At 39.5% G+C, this 22,623-nt stretch overlaps 1 protein-coding gene across 5 annotated transcripts in view; it reads left to right on the top strand.

The window, feature by feature from the left end:
• Positions 1-22,623, top strand: part of Osbpl3 (oxysterol binding protein like 3) — a 182,837-nt gene that overhangs the window by 139,320 nt on the left and 20,894 nt on the right. For all 5 annotated transcript variants that reach the window (XM_074065166.1, XM_020179412.2, XM_020179409.2 and 2 more), the window contains 4 exons: positions 5,620-5,754; positions 6,691-6,784; positions 9,695-9,945; positions 13,186-13,323. In XM_074065166.1, coding sequence (XP_073921267.1) covers positions 5,620-5,754; positions 6,691-6,784; positions 9,695-9,945; positions 13,186-13,323 — 618 coding nt within the window. The remainder of the gene's footprint in view (positions 1-5,619; positions 5,755-6,690; positions 6,785-9,694; positions 9,946-13,185; positions 13,324-22,623) is intronic.

Genomic DNA, 22,623 nt, shown 5'->3' with positions numbered 1-22,623 from the left:
AGCCGCTCCTACTTTATATTATTGAATGTGAAATTTTAATATCAGGTTATCAGTTCTTAGATTATTTTATATTCCAAATGAAAGGCCAAATGACTTTTGAAGATAACATTCTTCTCCATCTAAAGTCCATTTAAAAGAATAAAAAAAAGATATTTAAAAGGAAAGTCCGAAAGACAAGGAGACAGTTTCTTTATTTTAGTTTTGAATTTTTTTTTTGCTTTGTTTTGCAGTTCTGGGGATGAATCCTAGGGCCTGTGCATGCTAGGCAAGTACTCTACCACTGAGTTCCATCCCCACTGCCTGCGTGCTATACTCCATAAGCATTTGAAAGCATTACTTTACAAAATCTCAACCCTGACTATATGGAGTAGGTGATGGTAATTTCAATTTTAGAGACGAGGAAAGTAAAGCTTACAGAGGTTAAGTAAGTTCCCCCAGACACACAGCTTGTGAGTCAAGGGGGAGATTTAATTCATATTTAAGAGGCAAAAGTACGTGTTTTCTCCATAGCATCACACTCTATGTAGTGAGGAAAAGCATGCCAACCCAGAAAATAAAACACTTGTTGAAGCTCCTTTAGTTAAAATAAGGTGGCAATCCTGTAAGAATTGGCCAGAATGACTATCTCAGGCGTAAACACCATTCTGCATATAAAAGAAATACACACATGGGTAAGAAAGGTATCAAAAGCCAAAGGGAAAGAGATAGATTATTCAATAAATTGGGGCAGGGCAACCCAAAATGATTTGAGAAGTTGAAATCTTTCCATTGCATGCTCATGTGAATCCTCAGCCAATTCAAGTTAAATATGAAAATGTAAACTGAAAAATATTGACTTGAATATTTATCAAACTGCTAGAGTAGGAAGGATTTCCAAAATCGAAGAGTAATAACAAAAATTGCACAAGAAATGTTGACCACATTTGATTATATACTTTAGGGAAAAAAATGATATGTGTCAAAAATAAGGCACATACTAAACTAGGAAAAATATTTTCAGTGAAAATGATAGGCTTAGATAATACTAACTCAATTACAGTGTTTTAATAAGTGAACAGTGAACAAATAATATGTAACCTAGGTCTTTGCACATAAATGGAAAAAGGATATAATTCACACATATGCACATGCACACACAATACAAATACAGTAGTTGTAGGGTTTTTTGGTCTTTAGTTTTAATGTTTGATTCAGTCATGCATTGCTTAATTACTAGGCTATGTCCTGAGAAATCCATCATTGGATGATTTCATCGTTGTGTGAACATTATAAAGCGTGTGTGTGCAAACCTAGACGGTAAAGCCGACTGCATCCCTAGGCTGTGTGGTATGCACACCTAGAGGATATGCTGTAACCTATTTTTAAAGTGTTTATGGCTTTGTTTTTACTCTTTGTAGTTTCTTGCTAAACACTAAGATGTAAATGCACACATTAGCCTATGGCCACAGCGTGAGGATTATCAACATTACTGTCTTCCACCTCCACCTCTTGTCCCACAGGAAGGTCTTCAGAGACAGTAAAAAAGCAGGAAGCCGTTGTCTCTTATGATAACAAGTCCTTCTTCTGGAATCCTTCTCAGAGGACCTGCCTGACGCTGCCCACAGCTTACTGGTTTTTTATATATATAAGTAGAAGGATCCCAGTCTAAAATATTAAGTATAGGATAGTAATTCATAACCCAAGGACAGAGCTGTGTGTTATCATCATCGAGCATCATTGTGCTGCCACATAATTGCTTGTGCTGTACTTTCACAGGGCCTGCAGCACTGTGGGCTTGTTTGTACCAGCATCCCCATAAACACGAGTCGTTCCTTGGCATTGCATCAGCATGATGGCTATGAGCACTAAGGAATTTTTCAGCTCGATTATTATCTTTTGGGACCCTTTGACAGAAATGCCATTTATGGCACATGATTGTAGTTATTCCTACAGAGGTTCAGAGAAATGCAAAGCAAGCCTTGTGTACCACTTTTCCTAGCCTCTCTCCACATCAAAACTCTACAGCTTGTATTTTTTTTTAAAAAGAAGAAGAGCATTTAGCCTGATGAAAATGAGAACAAATAGATTAGCACAAATTTTTTTCTAAATTATGGTATTCACTGCCCTTGATATAAAGACGTAGAGAAGATATTTTTCTTACATGTTAATATAATGAAGTTATGTGCATACGTACACATATATATATATATATATACACATATATATCTTAAGCATTTTGTCTTAATTTCCTTTTCTTTCTTTCTTTCTCTCTCTTTCTCTCTGTCTTTCTTTTTTTGTGCTGGGGCTTGAACGCAGGACCTTGTGCTTGCTGGGCAGCTCCTTACCCCTTTTAAATCACTCTGCCAGCCAAACACCACCCTTAATTTCCAACACAGAGAATTATTACTGTATGACATACACATAATAAAATATCTACCAGTTAAAGTACATTGTCTCACAGTATTTGTAATGCCTAGGAAAATATTCACAATATAATAATAAGTGAGTGTAGCAGATAATATATGGTTATATGCAGTTTGACCCCAGTCTTTCAAAATAAAAAGAAAACTACACAAAAATATTTTAATACTAAAAAATACCCCAGTAGACTAGAGATGTGGCTCAAGCGGTAGAATGCCTGCTTCACAAGCATGAAGCTCTGAGTTCAAATCCCAGTTCCATCAAAAAAACAAAACAAAACAAAAACCCAAAAAAGTTCAGACCACATCTGGCTGGTGGAACTTTAATATTTATTTTGTTTACATTTTTATACATGTTCTACTTTGAGTACATCTTACTTTATCCTCAGAACACATTAGTATTAAAAATATTTTTGTGCAATGTTTGGGAAAAGTTGATAAAATGACATATACAGAAATAGTATGATTATACTCATTTCAAAACAAATCAAAATTAGATGTATAAAAAGATTGGAGCAGGTGTGATGACGCATATCTGTAACACCAGCACTCTGTAGGCTGAAGCAAAAGGATTGTGAGTTTGAGGGCAGCCTGGGCTACACAGTGAGACCCTGTCTTAAAAGTAAAGCAAACAAAGCAAAAAGAATCCAAAAAGATTGAAGGGAAATGTGTCCAAAGAATTGTAGCAGTTGTCTTAGTGTGATAGGATTATGGGAGTTTCCTTCCCTCCTTTCCTCTGGTTAACTTTCTGCAAGGTAAATAGTAGATAGATAACCACTCCCTAGTTACAAACAATAAGGGGAAATTACTGAACTGGTAATATTTCAACAAATGAGGATCTGAGTTGTTCAAGCAATGGTGCTGGGGAAGTCCTGGTGAGTTCTCAATATGACTTCAGAAGAAGTTGCCAGAGTGGTGGAAGGCCAGAAAGGGCTAGAGTTGAACATCTCTAACCCAAAAATCCCAAATCTGAAGTGCTCCAAGATCGTAAACTTTTTGAGCACCAATATGAGGTCACAAGTGGAAAATTCGATACTTGACCTTGTGATAGGTCACAGTCAAAACACAAGTACACTGAAATACTGTTCCACATTACCTTCAGGCTATGTGTATAAGGTATATATGAAACATAGATGAACTTTACATCTAGACTTGGGTCCTATCACCAAGATACCTCATTATATATATGCAAATATTCCAACATCCAAAAAAAAAATTCAGAAACCCAAAATACATGTGGTCCCAAGCATTTCAAATAAGGGAGCCTCAACCTGTATCTTTTTCAGCATTGATTAGCAAGGAAATCCTTCTGACCCATCAGTGTAGGAAGAGAAAGAATAGAGAGAGCAGGAATGTACAGTAATGAATGAACAGCACAAATAAATCAATAGCATCTCCTATGGTGGCTCACACAGGAGACACAGATTCCATTGCCTGAAAGAGCTCTGCTAGTCGCTACAGTGTCTTCAAATTCTTCTGTGCCTTACTCTTTTGAGGAGAGACTTTTCCCTTAAGATGATAGCTGTAGTACTCACAGATGCTACAGTGATCTCTTTGTTAGAGTAGAGAAAAAGCTGGCTTTTCAGAAGGCTGCATGGATATTAAAAAAAAAAAAATAGTAGAACCTGACTGGCTACCAGTGTCTATAATCCTAGCTACTTGGGAGGCAGAAATCAGGAGGATCTTGGTTTTCTAGGCCAGCCCAAGTAAAAAAGTTCACAAAACTCTGTCTCAACAGAAAAAAGCAGGTTGTGCTGGAGCACACCTGACATCCCAGCTACTGTTGGAAGCATAAATAGGAGGATCATAGTCCAGGCTGGCCTGGGCAAAAAGCAAGACTCTATCTCAAAAATAACCAGAGCAAAAAGGGCTGGATGTGTGGCTCAAGTGGTAGAGCAAAGCCTTGACTTCAAACCTCAGTACCACCAAAAAAAAGTGGAATCTTTAATCCAGTACCTTGGACAGGTGTTTTATTTAGGAAGATTCCAAAGAAAAGGAATAGATATTTCCATGTGTTTCGTAAAGAGACCCCTTACTCTTTGTTATAAAACTCTGCTGAGAGCCTCCTGTCCTGACATCCCCTTCTTAGGCATAACTTAGGTTGCTGAGACTGAGCAATGTATCCTGAACTCATTAAACCTCTGGGCGAGACATCTGCCTCAGATTATTTTGGGTCTTGCTTATCAGATACATAATTATACAGAAGTAACTCCTTTACTAGCCCAGTAAAAAATGTAAGCTTCTCTGAGTCCAAGAAGTCAAATCATCTTATCCTAAATCTGTCCTAATCAAGGTCTAGGTCACATGTCACCTCCATGAAGCCCTCCCCATACCTGATCTCCTTAATCAGAGTCAATCCCACCTTCCTGACTGTCTCTATAGTCCTTTGCCTCTTCACAGTATGTGTGTTGGTCAGAAACCTTGACTTTACTCTTTACCATATTCCTCCATGGCCAGCTGAGGACTATATACAAATCAGTTGCCTAAAGTATTGAGTTGAATTGAGTCTTTATTTCACATAGAGTAAAATGCATGCTCCCCAGTATTTCAGGTCCTTCCCATAGGGCAAGTCTAGATGCAGTGTAGTGAAGGATGGAGGGCCATGTATGATAAGCAGAGTGCTATTGTGTTGACTATCAAGGGTCAGAGGTTTCCTTCCCTTGAAGAATCATTGTTGGTGGAGAAAGGCAAAGAGATTTCATCTCACTTACCCAAGAGCAATGAACAACCTGCCACCAGGGGCATCCCTGAACCAAAACATACAAGCATATCAGCTTCTGAGTGTGCATAGGGACAGAAGAAAGCTATGTTGCTTGGAGCCAGCCATGCAAGAGCATGCATTTAGTACAATTCCAAGGAAATTTGGGGATGAAAAGAAGCAACCTGCAGTGGTAGAAAATAAAAGGATATATTCAAAATGCGTTTTAATTTCCCCTCCTCAAGTGGAACAAACATTGACCTGGGCAGCTGTTGTTTGGTTTGAGATTGGTGGCATGTATCTGAGTAGTGATAGTGCCAATAAGTTAAGTGCCTATTTGGGGGAAACTTCACTTTTCATTTTGTTTTGCCTGAGGCCTGCTTCTTCTCAATTCTGGAGCTGACCGCTGCTTTTGAGTGCTTATTGGCATGGGCCTGTGACCTTGTGTATTATGCAACTAAATTACTTGTTTGTTTCTCATGAGACTGTTTCTAAATATATGCATTTTTGTTTTTCAAATAGGACAACTCCAGAGATGAAAACCGAGCCCTGGTTCACCAGCTGTCCAATGAGAGCAGGCTCTCTATCACTGACTCCCTTTCAGAATTTTTTGATGCACAAGAAGTTCTCTTGTCTCCAAGCTCTTCAGAAAATGAGGTTTGAACACTATTTCCAGCTAGGTGCCTCAAAAAATCTCTTTTGCGGCTTTGTTGACTAACCTGTTCAGCAAAGATCCATGCCTTAGAAATGCTAAACTCAATAGCCCCTTTCCACCATTACATTCTGAGGGTCCTTTATATATTATACCCCAAAACACAAAATGATACAATATGCTAGAGGGAAAAAGTTGTAAAAGTACAGGGTATTAGATACTTTCTCATTTCTGCTGCATAGTAATTCATCATACTTTTTCAAATTACAGATTGATAATTCAGGTTTCTACCTATTTAATTATATAGTATTTCCACTATATGGAAAGGAATTAGTATTGTATGTATTTTTAATCCTGTTAACTTGTATTATGCAATCTTTATATTATTACAGTTGTTATCCAGAGGGTTATTGTCATATTAATTTATAGTATATAATATTGTTTTAAACTGTTACCTAAAAATAATGCTTTCTAAATGAATAAGTACCATTGTTCTCATTACTATGTGGAAGTGTGTGTTAATAATTTACCTCTTAAGTAATTTTGTTTATGTATTAATTCCCATAGAAGATTCTTTTACTTCACTAATACTTCAAAGACAAATTGTAATTCCTTCTACCCAATACAAGCAAATTCTGAAAATGCAGGCTGAATTAATAAGGATTTTTATAGTAACAGAAATCTGGAGTTTACTTGCTGTTTTGTTTTCCTTGTAAGAACTAACAAAGAATATATAAAAATTTAGATATCATTTGTTTTGCTGTGGGCATCACCTCGGAGGATTGGCATTATGGGCCTCTATGAAAATAGCCCCCAAAATGAACATGACAGGCTTGTAATATGGAGTGCTGCATGTTTGATCATTTGGGGGTAAGGACTTTATGAAGATACAGCTCTTGTTTGTTCTTTCTGTAATGTGTATTATTTCTTCTTTCCTGTAGATTTCTGATGACGATTCATACGTCAGTGACATAAGTGATAATCTTTCCTTAGATAATCTCAGTAATGACTTAGATAATGAAAGACAGACCTTGGGTAAGATTTACATTATTTGATCTCTGAAAGTTTGAATCATCATAGAATACTAATAAGCATAAATAGAGTGCCTGCTGTTTGCAGAGAGAATGGTAGCAAGTTCTACATAAGAAAATTAATACATAGTCCCCACTTCCCAGGATTTTATAATCTAGATAAGGAGATAGCATTCATATGTGAAGGTTGTATTCATTCAAATAAATTTGTCTGCTTGTACAAATTTTTTTCTATAAACTGAAACTATACCAATTTTCATATGAATATCAAAATAATACAACAACTACCCCTTATGCAGTCAAACATTCTCTCTGCAAATACATTAGAAAATAGCCTTTTGCATTTAGGTGTCTAACAGTTTTTATAACTTAAGAATTTGCTAGGGCATATATAATAAAAAGTCTGATCTAAGTGGTAATTTAGCTTCAGATTATTCCAAATCATATGCTTCTACCTCACCTCAAGTTATCCTAAGATGTCCCTTCCTTATTGCTTAATCCCGAGAGGCAAAGTGATGGCCAAAATAGGTATTTCATGATGCAGGGTACCTAGAGGTCTGACTATTCCCAAACAGTTTAGGATTCAATAAGCAGACTGAAGCCTGTTTAGGAAAGTGCTCTTTAAAAGACTGTCCAATTGAACTTTTCTCTGTATGGATACTTCAGTATCAAATACTCCCAGTCTTGGTACTCAGTGTGCCCTGGGGTCTCTAGTTTGTCTGCTCTGTGTTGGACACTCAGGCACTATTTTCACATCTGCACAGAGGACAGACTATGGAAGGTGCCTTTATTGATATTCAGTGTTTCTCAGCTCAATAACTATGGGGGACTATGGTGATGAATTGTCTGAATGCTAAAGAGCTGCTTCTCTAGGTCCATGGGTCAGGTAGGTAGTTTTCCCATTATCTAGAGAAGCATCCTTTCAGCATTGCACCTGCTAGAAGTGAGATGTTTGTCATGCTCTGAATTTTTGTTTGAAATGTTTCTGCAGAAATTAATCCCTTTTAGAAAAGTCTTAAAAACCAGTGAGTTTAAAGCCAAAGGCCAGTAATACAGAGCAGCTCACATGCTACGTGTTTTTCTAAGAAATCAGGAAAACAAAAGAGAAATGAAGAAATATCACTTACTCCCTTGGCAAACAAAATGTACCCTAAAGTGGTGCTCCCCACTACACGGTGGAAGATGGCAGATGCTGTGGTCCTCCATCTTGTGGAGCCTTAGGGAGGAGCCAACGGGAACACAGAGTGAATGAGGGGGTTCAGAAACCAAAGCTGGCAAAAGAGGACCATGCTGAACTCAGTTGATAGCATCCAAGAAACGCAAGAAGAAATTAGGGCTAGTTCACTCTAACTTATTCCATCATCGTTTTGCTAGAACGCTAACCTGAGCTTAAACACCTGGCAAAACTGAGCTTACTTCTTCATCTGTATTTGAATTCTAGAAATGGGTGTCCCCCAGTTCTCCCGTGACATTCTCTGAGAAAGATTAGATTTCTAAACATCTTCAAATGATGGATGTACAAATAACCCTTATGTCCTGTAACACAGTTTTACCTACAAAACGAAATAGGATTAAGTCAAGATCTTGATACATTATTACATTAAAATGCCTTAGAGCTCACAGTAAACCTAGGTATTTTAAATACTTCCTATTAATTTCTTTCTCCAGAATCACCGGGCATCTGATAGGGCCTGTCGCTGTGCTGGGTGCTGTGAGAATATGGATTCAGCATTGATTAGCCAACCCCAGCTCTGCCACTCATTGGTTATGTATGCTAGGGAATATTCACCACTGTGTTTTCAAAACTTTGAAAACATCAAAAACATCTAATAGATGTAGATGTTTTTGTAAATCCATCCAGTAGATGGATGATTAAGCAAATCATGGTGTGGCTATAACACCGAAGAAATTTTTTTCAGCCAGTACTAGGATTTGAACTTGAGGCCTTGTGCTTGCTAGGTAGGTGCTTTACCACTTCAGCCATTCCACAGCCCCAGAATGATTTTATAGGCACTAAAAATTATAGGGTCTTTTATTGTTGTGCTGAGTGGGAGTACATTGTGGCAATTCCAAAAGTATCAAATATATCATACTTGAATTCACCCCCTCCATCATTCTCCTTTATCTCCCCCAAAAATTATGTTTTAGAAAAGAACTTTAAATAACATGGAAAAATACTTCTGTTAGCTGAATAAGCAGAATATGAAGCTATACATCTGAGGAGCTAAATGGATGGAGAAGACATTAAATGCAATACTCCAAAATATAAATGGCTGCTACTTGGAGTAGTAGAGTGATAGATCACTGTTATTTCTTTTATTACTTTCCTGTAATAAACACAATTGTTACAGTGGTGGATGGCACACACCTATAATCCCTGTGGTTGGGAGATGAAAGCAGGAACATAATGAGTTCAAGGCCAGCCTGGGCTACATAGAGAGACACCCCCCCCCCCAATCTCAAAAGCAAAACAGGCAAAGAAACAAAACACGATTGCATTTATCAGAATTTGATGTGATTTTATTTAAGTTCAGATTTTTATAAATTTAACCTGCTATAGGCATAAAAATGCAAGTTCCAGTTTTATTCTAGTGAAGAACTAGCTTTTAAATAGGAGCTCATGGTCTCTCCATGAATAAAGCCTGTGAGTTTATAGAAGTGCAATTTTTGGCATTTGTTTGTTTATTTATTTTGCAGTGCTGGCAGTCAAAGCACTCTAAGCATATGCTCTACTATTGCGCTCTACCCCCAGCCCTAAGTTTAGTATTTAATTGCTCAGAATTCTTTTGCTTATTTTCTGGCTTTGAGTCATATCCTGGTTAACTGACTTAAATGGTAAAATTGAGCCCTTGCTAGTTAAAGTGGAATGAAATTAAAAGCATCACAGAGACAACCAGGCCACTTTCCCTTCCAGGACCTGTTCTTGAAAGCAGTGGAGAAGCAAGGTCCAAAAGAAGAACTTGCTTGCCGGCACCAGGCCCCAACACCAGCAATATCAGCTTGTGGAACATCCTGCGAAACAACATAGGCAAGGACCTGTCCAAAGTGGCTATGCCTGTGGAGCTGAATGAGCCCCTGAACACGCTGCAGAGGCTCTGTGAGGAGCTGGAGTACAGTGAGCTACTGGACAAGGCCGCACAGATCCCCAGCCCCCTGGAAAGGATGGTAAGGACCCAGCTCTTTGCCACGTCGCTGTCCAGCCTCTGTCCTGAGCCACATGGTGGTTCACCTGAGCCCACCAGAACCCAGGTGGGCAGACATACTGTTCAGTTCTCATTTTGTGCTCCTTAGAGAGCATCGTTTCTCAGAGATGTCTGGTTCCCCTCCAGTCACCTTGTCGGGATCTGGCAGCTGGGGCTGGGGGCGTTCTGTTCTGTGATTTTGTGTTTCCTCTTTCTCTAGAAGCTTCCATCCGATGGTGTGATAGGCCTGGCTGGAAAACATGACCTTAGGACTGTCTGCATGTTTATTTTTACTACCCTGAGTGGACAGAATTTTAATTTCTTAAGCTGTTTTTCTCATCCTGAATAAATTTCCCTTGAGAATGTTTTTATTTCTGGAGTTGTCCCATTAGTTCCTAGGATTTTGGAAAAAATCATTCAAAGAGGAGGTTTTTACATCAGGAAGATTCCCTTTTTTCTCCTCTTGTTATAGACAATAAGTTTATAAAAACAAAACTTGCTCTCCAAACTGTTGAAGAATTTTATTATGAAAACCATTCATTTGGTTTCTAATATGTGACCTGGTAAACCATAATGTCCTTGTCTGCATGGGGAGCTGGGACTTCGGTGTCCCCCAAATGCAGACTTTCTCCTGAGCATTCGCTAGTTAACTACATTGGAATTGTTGTGCAACCCCCCCACCCCCCGGCCTTGGTTTCACAGACCTAGAGAGCCAACAACCTCCCTTTGTTAGGGGACACAGACTTTTTAAAAATGCTACACATTCTGCAGTTTTCACCCTCATAAAAACTTCATTACTTCAGGGATTTGAAAATTAAGCCCGAGAGAGACATCCAACCCCAGTTGGTCTCCTGGCCTCCCGTCAAACAGACTTACTTTCTTGATACTAATGATAATAAGGACAGGACAGAAAAACAAGCTTGTTTTTTGGTTTTTTTTTAATCTTCTTTGTTACTTTTCCCCCAGAGAATTTCTGCTGAAGAAAGGGAGGCAAATAGCTTCTAAGGGAAGTCAACATGTTAAAAGTCAACATGTGTGGGCAGCTCTCTTTAAAGAAAATGATTGACTTTGAACATGAAAGTGTCCTCAGAGGTGTTTCATTCTACGGCAGTTTAGAGATCCTTAGGATGCTCACCGGTGCTCTGATTGATCCACGTGACTGACCTTGAGCAGAAGTTTGAGGCCAGCCTTCACAGGCACTGCGTGGAAGCATTTCCTTTACTCCTGTGTAGGTTCTCTGTTGTGTCACCAAGCCATAATGAGGTGCTTCATTTTGCTCTCTTGCTAACTCCCTCTTCCCCCAGCATCAGGAATGAATTCTGGTTTCAACTTCAAAGGAGATTCAGGGCTATTCAGCATTCCATATAGGCATTTTGAGCTTACTGTTTCATATGTCATAAACTGAGGAAGCAGAAAGAGGATTGTGTGCCCAGGTTCAAAAACACATGCAGTCACAGATGAGATTGACCCAATTAGAGTGAATTGACTTTCTTTTTCCTTAGATGGTGCTGGGGATGGAACCCAGGGCCTTGCACATGGTAGATAAGCACTCTACCATTGAGCTGCATCCCCAGCCCACAATTTTTTTTTTTTGATGGGACTGGGGTTTGAACTCAGGACTTTACTCTTGCAAAGCCGGTGCTCTATCACTTGAGCCACACCTTCAGTCCATTTTGCTCTAGTTATTTTGGAGATGGGGTCTCACCCACTAGTTGGCTGGCCTTGAACCATGATCCTTCTGATCGCAGCCTCCCAAGTAGCTAGAATTACAGACATGGGTCACTGGTGCCCTGCCAGAATTGATTTTTATAAACTGTCTGATAGCTCTCAAGCAGTCTTCAGTGTGGGATGGCAAGGTGGGTCCTATTACAGGCAGCACTCAAACATTCTCGAAAGGCTAATAAGGAAGGTTATGTGACTAGAGGGCACTTAGCTTTTCCTCAGTATAAGAAACTTCATGAAATGTGCAAGAAGAAATGTTGAGATCATTATGACTCACTATTAGAAAAGAAAATTTGCTGTTGCTACTTAGATTTAACATTTTTAGCCAAAAAAGATGACAATGGCAGAAAAGGTAAATGCTTACCATGAGGCCATTAAAAGATTTTCCTCATTTTACATTCACATAGTTTTCCTCCTCCTCCTCTTCTTCTTTCTTGTGTGTGTGTGTTTTCATTTTTCCTCCCAGAAAAGCAGAACTTTAAAGTCACTGTGTCTAGTAAATTTTTTTTTCTCAGTCAGAAAATGACTTTCACAGATTTTCTTTGGTCAAAATGACTTTTTAGATTTCTACTTTTTAGGCTTTGTGAATGGTTCAACATCTGATGCTTACTCCTGTTGTTTTTTTTTTGTTTGTTTTTTGTCTTTTGGTTTTTTTTTGGTGGCACTGGGGTTTGAACTCAGGGCTTCATGTTTGTTCGGCAGGTGCTCTACCACTTGAGCCACTCTGCCAGCTCCCTGATGCTTACTTCTGAATTGGGGGAAATTTGCTTTCTTCTTTCTCTCCTCCCTGAAACCATGATGTCAGGAGTTCCAGATAATGTCAGGCTGAAAGAGACCAGATGCAGCTGAACATGTGGTTAATTTTATGAATGCTTTTAGACATCAGAATAAACGGACAGTTTTAAAATGTATGATGGACTTATGTCTGTGTTTTATTAGTCAGAGTTTTTGTTGTTGTAACAAAATCCCTGACAGAACAGTTTAAATGGAGGAGTTATTTATTTTGACTCATTGTTTCAGAGGTTTTAGTCCCATAGTCCTTGGCTGTCTTGATTCTGGGTCCATAGTGAGGCAGAACATCGTGGTGGTAGGCGCATGTGGCAGAGAATACTCATCTCATAGTGGTCAGGAAGCAGAGAGAGACACAGCAAAGAGCCAAAGACAAGAGTCAACCCCCGAGGACATGGCCCCAGTGACTAACTTCCTCCAACTAGGCCCCACCTCTTAAGGTTTCCAGAAACTCCCACAAGAGAGCCACCATCTGGGGATCAAGCCTTCAATAATGAGCCTATGGGGAACATTTCATATTCAAACTATAACACTGAGCCAAAATGAACATTATTTAAACCTACAACTTCAGTTTTCTTTAAGCTCAAGGCAAATTTTTGGCTTTCTGAAATAAAACTATAGAAAGATAAATTGAGGTTTTATTTTATTTCTTGTGAAAAATAAATTTCTTGATGACACAGAAATAACAGGATTCTTTCCTTCTCATCCTCAGGTATACATGGCAGCCTTTGCTATATCTGCATATGCGTCGAGCTACTTCCGAGCTGGGAGCAAGCCATTTAATCCTGTCCTTGGAGAGACGTACGAGTGTATTCGAGAGGACAAGGGCTTCCGGTTTTTTGCAGAACAGGTGGATGTGCGCCGTTTGTGTTTGTTGGGAGGAGTTGCTTATGCCTGCCACTAAATGTGCTGCTAAAATATTTATTTTCCCCCTTTCACTGGCTTCAAAGAACTGAGATAATTACAGTGCTTGGAAATATAAAGCCTGGGGTCCATTTTCCTGCCACTGAAACCTGGCACCACCCATGGGTACAAAGGCACCAGGATTCCAAGCACTTGCTTGGCTACATGCATTAACAGTGTTTTTTTCTTTAGAATCATTAGCAAAAGGAATTGTCAGAGCGTGAAGAATTTGCCCTGAGTGTAACTTAGAGGATGAAAGTGTGCCCAAAGTATTGACCTTGTCATTCTAGAGCCTGACGCTTCCTCAAAATGAGTAGCACCAAGACAGTGCACTGTTCTCTATTTTGATTTGGGAGGAATCATTCATTCATGTATTTATTCATTAAAGTCAACAGGTCATTTGTCGCATGTGTACCACGTACCTGACATTGTTCCAGATGCTAAGGTACTACAGTGGGGTGGAAGGCTAGGGCACCAGCAGGAATCTCTGCCCTTTATTTGGGAAGAGGAAGGGAATCAGTGAGAAGGGGGAGGGCGGACAAGAGAGGCAATGGGGTGGTGATGAAATATGATCGAAATACATTATATGCATGTATGAACATGTCATAATGAAACCCATTATTTTGTACAATTAATATATGCTAAAAAGGAAAAAAAAAGGTGGCAGGGGATTCAAGCAGTGAGGAATTTTAAAAGGTCCACATCTGTTGTGTTGTTAAAAGGTTCTCAGTCCAGGCCGGGTGTAGTGGTACACACCATAACCCCAGCTACTTGGGAGGCAGAAATAGGAGGATCACAGACCCAAGACAGGCGCCAGAGTTAGCTTGAGATCACAGACCCAAGACAGCACAGAGTTAGCTTGAGATCTTATCTGAAAGAGACTAAAAGCTAAAGAAATAGAGCATGGCTCAAGTTGTAGAGTGCTTGCCTAGCAAGTGCAAGGCCCTGAGTTCAATCCCAAGTTCTCTCCTCCAAAAAAAGAAGTTCAGGGAAGTTGTCCTTTCCTAAAATGGGACTTAGGAGACCATAAACATTTCTCAAGATTCTGTAAAACATTCATAGCAGAGTGTTGGAGAAGAATAAACGCAGAGGGATAAGAGGTGACTTCTTGGTGATGGAATCATTGTATATTATGATTGGGCAGGGGTCATACAGATGTATACATTTGTCAGGAATCAGCACACATATTTAAATTTTGTGTATGTAAATTACACTTCAATAAAGTTGTTTTCTAAAAACTTTTTTTTTTAAAAAAAAGAATCCCTCATCTAATGGATAGCATCACTTACACGCCTACGTTTGAGGTTCCATTAGATTCTTCCCATAGGAATTAGCATAGATGAATATTCGAGAGTCAAACAGCCAGCATTCAAATCTCAGCTCTACCTCCTACCAGCTGCATAACCCAGGGCACCTTACTTAGCTTTTCTGTACCTTAGTGTCCTTTTTAAAGTAGTGGTGGCAGTGCTTGTTCAGGTCTCATGCGGCTTTGTGATGGTTGAAGGACTGTCTTCAAAGCATCTCTAGCAGGGTCTGATACCTGAGGGGTAAGTGTTCTGTGCATGATTCCTGTCATTGATGTGCAATAGCAAAATGTTGGGAACATCCAGAGTGTTTGCTGACAGGGAAATATTAAAGTAGAGTGCAAACAGTTAGAAAATAAAAAATACAGCCCTGCCTCTCTTTGTTCATCCTTGATTGAGCTCATTGCCCTCTGTATATCCCTAAATGTAACCTGAGGAATACTGAACATCATCGCTTTGGTACATTTCTCTCTTCCCACTTAGAAAATGGAGGAAAAAGAGAGGGTGGCTTGCTGAAGTATTCTTTCCCTCTGGTTACCTTGCTGCCTTCTCTATCAGTGGATTTGCATTAGGGGGATTAGAGGAGATGAGGGTGTGGCCGGCCAGGAGATTTATGAAGATGGTGCTTGTCTTAACTGGAAGTGACAAACATTGTTTTCTGAAGTTCAGAGGAAAATGAGTCTACAAAAAATCCCAAAGCATGTTATTGGTAGCTTCCCAGTTAGGAGCTAAAGTGAGACACAAAACATTAGGGAGATGGGGAGTAAACTCAGTAGTTAAGGGATTAGATAATCTGCCTGATTTAAATTCAACTGGGTTATTTAAATACTGAACCTAAAATGGAATGAGAATAAATGAAAATATAATTTGGTTACCATGGTATTATATGTATTCTTGTGGAAAAAAAAAAGAAAGGCCCAAAATAGCCCCAAACTATAGCCAACAGTAGGAAAGGGTGGACAAGAAGAGTAGTGACATGAGCTTGTGTAAAGTTGAGCCCCGACAGGGAGGGGCCAAAGGCAGGACCTCCCGTTGCATCTGCTGTGATGGCTCCAGGTGGGGACCGGAGCCCCTGCTTTCACACGTAGCTGGAGAGAATATCATACACTTAGCCTTTAGTTCCACAAACTGGATCCCAAGGAAATAAGCTAGAAAGAAATGCAGTCATTGTCAGTAGCAAAGAATCTGCTGGCTGTAGAATTTGTAGACCTGCTTGCTTCAAACTCCTCCAGGTACTGTGCATTTGGCCTCATATAAACTAAACTTTCTGAGCACTGTGTTGGCTTAGAGGTTGTGATAAGGCTGAAGTGAGTACACTGACAATAATATACTTCAGTAAAAAAAAAAAATACACAGTAAGTGGTTATTTCTCTTATATTTAGAGGAAACTCTGTGTGTGTGTGTGTGTGTGTGTGTGTGTGTGTTTTGCTGGTGATCAAACCCAGGGCCTTGCACATAGTAGGCAAGTGCTCTGCCACTGAGCTACATCCCCAAGTATAAAGAGAACTTTTTAAGTGCCTTTAAATATAGAGCATTAAAAATAGTAAGAGGAGTGTTGAAAGGCAGAAGGTAAAATAAGATATGGTATATCTACTCTACAAAAGAATGTCGCTGATGAGACCAAAAAGCCAGGAGTCCTCATGGCTGGCTTCATCATGGTAATTACCACCAGTCCTGATCATGGTGGAGCCACCTTGTGGGTCTGGAATTTAGTGTTATGGCCTCAGAGAGTTGGTTCTTTTAGTAAAAGTGGATAGATTCACACTAGGTAAGTTTATAAGAGAATGATGTATAAACTAGAATGCTACCAGTATGTATATGTGTATGTGTATAGATATATGTACATGTATATATATGTGTGTGTATATATACATATATGTACATCCATATGCATGTGTATACATACTAGTAGCATTCTAGTATTTTATATACATATACATATTTTTGAGATTTTGGGACAGGGTCTTGCTGTGTAGCCCAGTCTGGTCTCCACCTCATTCCCCCAAGTGCTGGGATTACAGGTGTGTACCATAACATTGGGCAAGAATTCTACTACTATATATGCATTTACTGTGGAAAAAAACCTGCCACGGGGACCAGAAAGCTTTAGCCAGAGTGACCAGAAATGCTTTCCCTATTAGCCAGTTACTTGGGCAATTAAATTGTAATTATAGGTGAGTGTACAATGAGAAGAAGCTGTGGCTGCCTGCGGCCCATCTGACTCATTGTCCATGAATGCCTCCTAATGTGACAGGTCTAAGGGGAGGGCCAGAGCACTCATTTGTTTTGTGCAGGTCTTGCCAGGATGACTCTTCTGTTTGAGACAGCATGACTCTGCTCTTGTCTGTTATGTGTAGGTGATAAACCTTCAGGGTTTATCCTCTGTCTCTCTATACAAGTACAGGCTTCTGAAGATCAAATGTGATAAACTAAGCCAGGCCCCTAAACTATATGTTTTGTGAAATTTTATTCTAAGAAAAACATTGATAGAAATCATATCTGAAGAAGCAACTTGGCTCTTTATTGCGTTTTCTAGATAACAGAGTCTTTAGTTTTAAAAGTAACAGCTCTCTCTTTCTTCCCAGCCCTGAGATTTCCTTGCTTTGTGGTTTTGGTGAGTGTGTGGATATTCGAGGTGGCGAGTGTCCCAGAAGTGAAGTCATTTCTGCCTCAGAGAATTTGGCTACATCAAAGCTTGTTTCCCTATTTTGTTTCTATCTAAAAGACATAATAACACAATATCAAAATGATATTGTGGTCAGTAACCAGAGAAAGCATTTCTTGTTCAGCTTTTTTTCATCACAATTAAGTAGTTTATAGGAGTGGTTTATGCTTCCAAACAAGTATGTGACCATATTTGTTCCCCACACTGCCCAGGTGAGGATCAGCTACAGGTGCGGAGAAGGTCTGGAGGATTAGAGTTTCCACTGCCCACAGCTAATGCTTCACCCAGGCCCCCATTTCCACTCCAGTGATCTTTCTCCTAAACTTTTTTGGGGTCTCTTTTGTAGAGTTGGTTACTGTGTTCAGAAGTGCAGGAGTTGTTGGCTGTGGATATGAAATAGCCTTTTTGTACACTGTTCTGTGAATGGGATTTTGCTTTTCATTGTCACTAAATCCTTTAATCCTCCAAATTCATGAAGAACTTGTTTTCATCTCCCCATGTGGGCTGGGGTGTGGCCTTTGTGAAGGAGAGAGACATTCCAGAGTGCCTCTCCAGAGGGAAAGGCCTTCCTATCTTCCCTTGCTGGGCAGGCACTGAGCATCTGTTGAGGTGATTCCTTGTGCCCTCTCCCTCTGCCTGGTGGAGTCAAACACTGGCTATAAGCTTCTTCCAAGGTATGAATGGGTTAGGGAAGTCGTTTCAGTTGCTTGTTTTGTACCTGTGAGAAAGACTTGGCTTGGAAAGGATGTGCAATCAAGCTGTTATCTACAAATAGCTTTTCCTGTTTACATGGGACTTCAGGTATCCCCATCATTACTCAAGTAATTTTAACCAAGTAGCCACCCAGAAAAGCTGAATGCAGCTATTAAAAGTTCCTAAAATGTGAGTGAGTCAAGTGAAGTCAAGGAGGGGCTCAGGACTCCCTGCCTTTCTGTTATTCACTTGGAGAATTCCGGACATATATTCTTGGCCATGTTTATAAATGCCTCTCTTATTACTTTTCTGTCACTTGTCTGAATAGTTCTTTTACCTACTAGGAGACAGTTATTTACAACTGATTAAAATTGTAGCATCAGGCGGAAATTCAAGCTGTTCAAATAAAACTAGCAACAATTCAAACCTAAGGCAACTAAGCCATTGCTTTGTGGTTTTCTACATTTCCAGGTCAAGTTATCACTTACATGTTTTTGTTTTGTTCATGAGATAAGTGATTAACTATGAAGATAGGGGAAGAGAAAATAATTTGAACTGCCTTCTCCCCAGAACAGTCTGTCTTCTGGCATAGTCCTTCATAGCTCTTTGTTTTATAGTCTCTATCTCAGCTAAGGTGGGGAGGGGGTCCCTTCGGAAGCTTTCTTTCCACAGCCACCCATAATCAGTGACTGGGACTAATGCACTGCACTCATTAACTGGACTGTTGTTCCCACAGCCAGTACCTCGCCCAGCAGTCACAGTGGTTATTTTAAACAGAAGCAACATCTGCTCTGTACTCTCCAACAACTTCCAAAATGACTTGAAATGAAATCCAGAGTTCCAGCTGGGGCCCACAAGGCCCATGCTTCTCCCCCTTCTCTTCCTCATTCAGCTGTAGCCTCTCTGGTCTTTTGCTTCTTCTGATTCACAGTAGCAGTTTCCAGCCCTCAGCACCTGTGGTGTCCTCTGCCTGGATACACTTCTCCCAGATATTTGCATGTTCCCTCCCTTATTTCCCTCAGCCTCAAAGGTTTCCAGCATCACAGTCCTGCCTCACCACCCCATCTGGAAGAGCACTCTGCTCATGAAGCCCCCTCCTTATGCCTTGCTTTATCTTCCTTAATTCACACTATGAGTGAAAAATCAGATGCATACAGCATATTGTCTGTCTCACCACTTCCGCCCTAGGATATAAACCCCACGAATATGAGGGATTTGTCTCTTTTGTTTATCATTTTATACCCAGTAACTACAACAATATCTGACCCATCATAGGCTATCAGTAAATGTTCAATGAATGACATAGGAAGAATGACCACTTGGTCCCTTCCTTGGGTGACTTTTTCACCCAGCACTTGTCCTCTTTTTACACTGTTGTAGGGATGTCAGGAACCATGAGGACTACATAGCTGTGTCTCTGGGCTGTTGCAGGGAGAAGTGATGTAGTAAGGAATAATTTTCCAAATCAGAAAAAACAAAAAACAGAAAGCACAGAAATATTGAAATACCTTGTTTTTAAATTTGCTTCTCTTTTGATTGCCTACCTCTTACATAAAGTACATTTAAAGTTTAAATCATAAATTCAGTCAGGGTGAGGAAAGTCCTCTTATATACAAATAAGTTATAAATTACAAGAATTCTTAACTGCCAGGGGAACTGTACTGGAGCTTGGAGGAAGAAAGGCATGTCTTATCCTATAACTATTTCCTAGTAAAATACATATATTAATTTATTGAATCTTTACCAATCAGGAATTGTTCTCTGATTAGAGAGAAAGTAACAGAGAAGAATGCTAGATAACCATTCTAAATTGGATAAATCTAATAGGCTAACAGAGTGTCTCCTCTGGGGCTAGATTAGTTCAGACTGAAACACCTCTACTGATCTTTTATTGTCTGGATGAAGATATAATAAGAATAAGAATAGAGACTAGCCAGACATGGTGGTACATGCTGTAATTCCAGCACTCAAGAGGCTAAAGCAGGAGGATTGTGAGTTCAAGGCTAGTCTGGACTACATAGTAAGACTCTGTCTCAAAACAATAATAGTAATAAAACACAAGCAAACAAACAAACAAACAAAAAAGAGACTAACCCACATCTCATGCTAGAAAGATCAGATGGTGCTGGCTATTCTCTACCCCAGCACAAAGTCTGCCATCAGCAAGGATTAAGTGATCAGACATGAATTATCCTTTTCTGTGGACATTCAAGTTAATCAAAGCCCTTGAATTATAATTGCAATGTGACTGGCACCCACTGGCCCATTTGATGCTCAGATTCAAGAAGACAGTGAGAGCAGATGTTAGAATCAGCATTTTGAAGCCAAAAGAGATTGTTTGACCTCATTTTATAAAGAAAGAAATGAGATTCAGAAAGGTTAGTAAGGTCAGATTCAAAGGATTCTTTCTTTAAATGTTCATAAGAAAGGACCTCAATGCTGTGCAGTGACTTTGTGGAGGAACAGGGGCCCAACTTCAAGAGCAGCCATAGAAAAGCTGTTGGACATACAGGAGAGAACATTGGATTTATCATCAAATTCTGCCTTTGTCACTTGTTAATGGGACACCATTAGGGAAGTTCCTTGCTGGACAGGACCCCTATTTCCTAATTTATACAATAAGGCTAAGGAATGTGTGAGGTTACCATGATAACTAAGCAGACATACACTCAATAAATTCAAATTTAGTCTCTGCCTAATCTACCCCAGCGTGTAATCCTGGACATATTTTCCATGTACTGTCCTTTTCTTATGGTCCAATCAGTGCTATTAGCCCTATTTTACAGATGAGGTAACCAGGGCCAAGAGGGATTAAGAAATTTTCCCAAGGCATGATCACACACACCTGTAATCCCAGCACTTGGAGGTTGAGGCAGGAGGATTGTGAATTAGAAGCCAGCCTGGCTACACAAACCCTGTCTCAAAATAACAGTGACCTTGGGAAATTGCAGTTAGAACCTGTTGTGAGGAGGAAACACATTCAAGAAAAAGAAAGAATTTTGTAAATTTCCTTGGTGGGACTGAGCTTTGAATTCAGGGCTTTGCACTCATAAGGCAGGTGTTCTACAGTTTAAGCCAGACCTATAGTCCATTTTGCTGTAATTATTTGCAAGATGGGGGTCTTACTTACTGTTTGCCCAGGCTGGCCTTGAACCTTGATTACACGATCTTGGCCTCCCAGAAACCTGGGATTACAGGTGTGAGCTACCACTGTCCAGCAGCTTTGTAAACTTCTGAAAAGCTATTTTGTCCAAATAAACTATTCTCAAAGAGAATAAACTATTCTCTGTGTAATTCATAAGGACATAGCAAGATCCTTGATATTTGAACATTGAGACTTACTCATTCAGAAAATATCTTTGGGGGCTGGGAATGGTAGTATATTCATGTAACCCCAGCACTCAGGAAGCTAAGGCAGGAGAATTACAAATTCGAGCCTAGGCTAGGCTATATATCAAGACCTTATCTCAAAAAAAAAAAATCTGTTGGGTGCATCCAAAAGTACTCTTATAAGCATCACTTTATTAATCTAACACAATAGTTTTTAAAAGATCAAACTTGCATTTTTATAGGATGTATGTGTACTTAATGATATAACAGGACTTCCTTTATTATTCATATGGACAGTGTATTTATCCCTGTTTATGGAATTTAAAATTGTTATAGAACAGGTACATAGTTTTTACATACAGCATTTTGCTTTGATGATTATATTTAGCTATACCTATAAAGATGCCAAGGTTGTGATGAAAGCTAGAACGCTGTCCTTTCCCATTACTATACAGTTTCTATGGGACAAATATAATGTACTTTATAATAATCCACTTTAAAATAGGCCTACATTATTGGATGAGCTCCTCTCTTACTCCCATAGTGGGTTGTGTGAGGTGGAGTGGAGAATGGGGCATGTAGACTGTCTCATCTGATTTAATTTTATATGAACCCACGGTTGAAAAGTTAATTAGATTATTTTCTTTGAGATCTGTCTGGTGGGACAAAGACAGAGATGCAGCATTTTGTTTTGTTTTTTCCCATTTTTATTAGGATATAGGCATTGTACAGGGGAATTCGTTATTACAATTCCAAATAGCTTTATATTGTACATTGGCTAGGTCTCTCCCACTATCTACCCCCCAAACCCCTCCACTTAAAACAATTGCAGGATGTTTTATTTTGTATATGAAGTCCGTCAACCATATTCCCTCACCTTCATCTCCTCCTTTCACCCTCTCCACTCCCACAAGTACCCCCCCATACACACTGTACCTATTTTAGTCTTATCTTTCATTATTAATTCCAAAGTTGATGTTCAAAGCAGTTTCTCGATGTATCCCTGCTTGTAAATTTACTTACTTTGGTTCATTCAACCCCTTCCATTACTCTCCCTTACTTCTTCCCTCCCACCCATCCATTAGTCAACAACTTTCAATACATATCCTTAAATCCTCTACCTGCACAAATGTGATGTATTTCAATATTGTTGACTCTGTCCTTCTCTTTCCCTTTCCCTCCTCTCCTGAGTTCCATAGAGAAGTTTCACCATTACAAACATGTTCTACATATACATTTGTATATGATCATGTTT

Source organism: Castor canadensis, chromosome 2 (genome assembly GCF_047511655.1).
Source record: "Castor canadensis chromosome 2, mCasCan1.hap1v2, whole genome shotgun sequence".
In the NCBI taxonomy this organism is placed as follows: Eukaryota; Metazoa; Chordata; class Mammalia; order Rodentia; family Castoridae; genus Castor; species Castor canadensis.
Note: the sequence above shows the minus strand (reverse complement) of the source record. Positions and strands in the feature narration are given on the sequence as shown.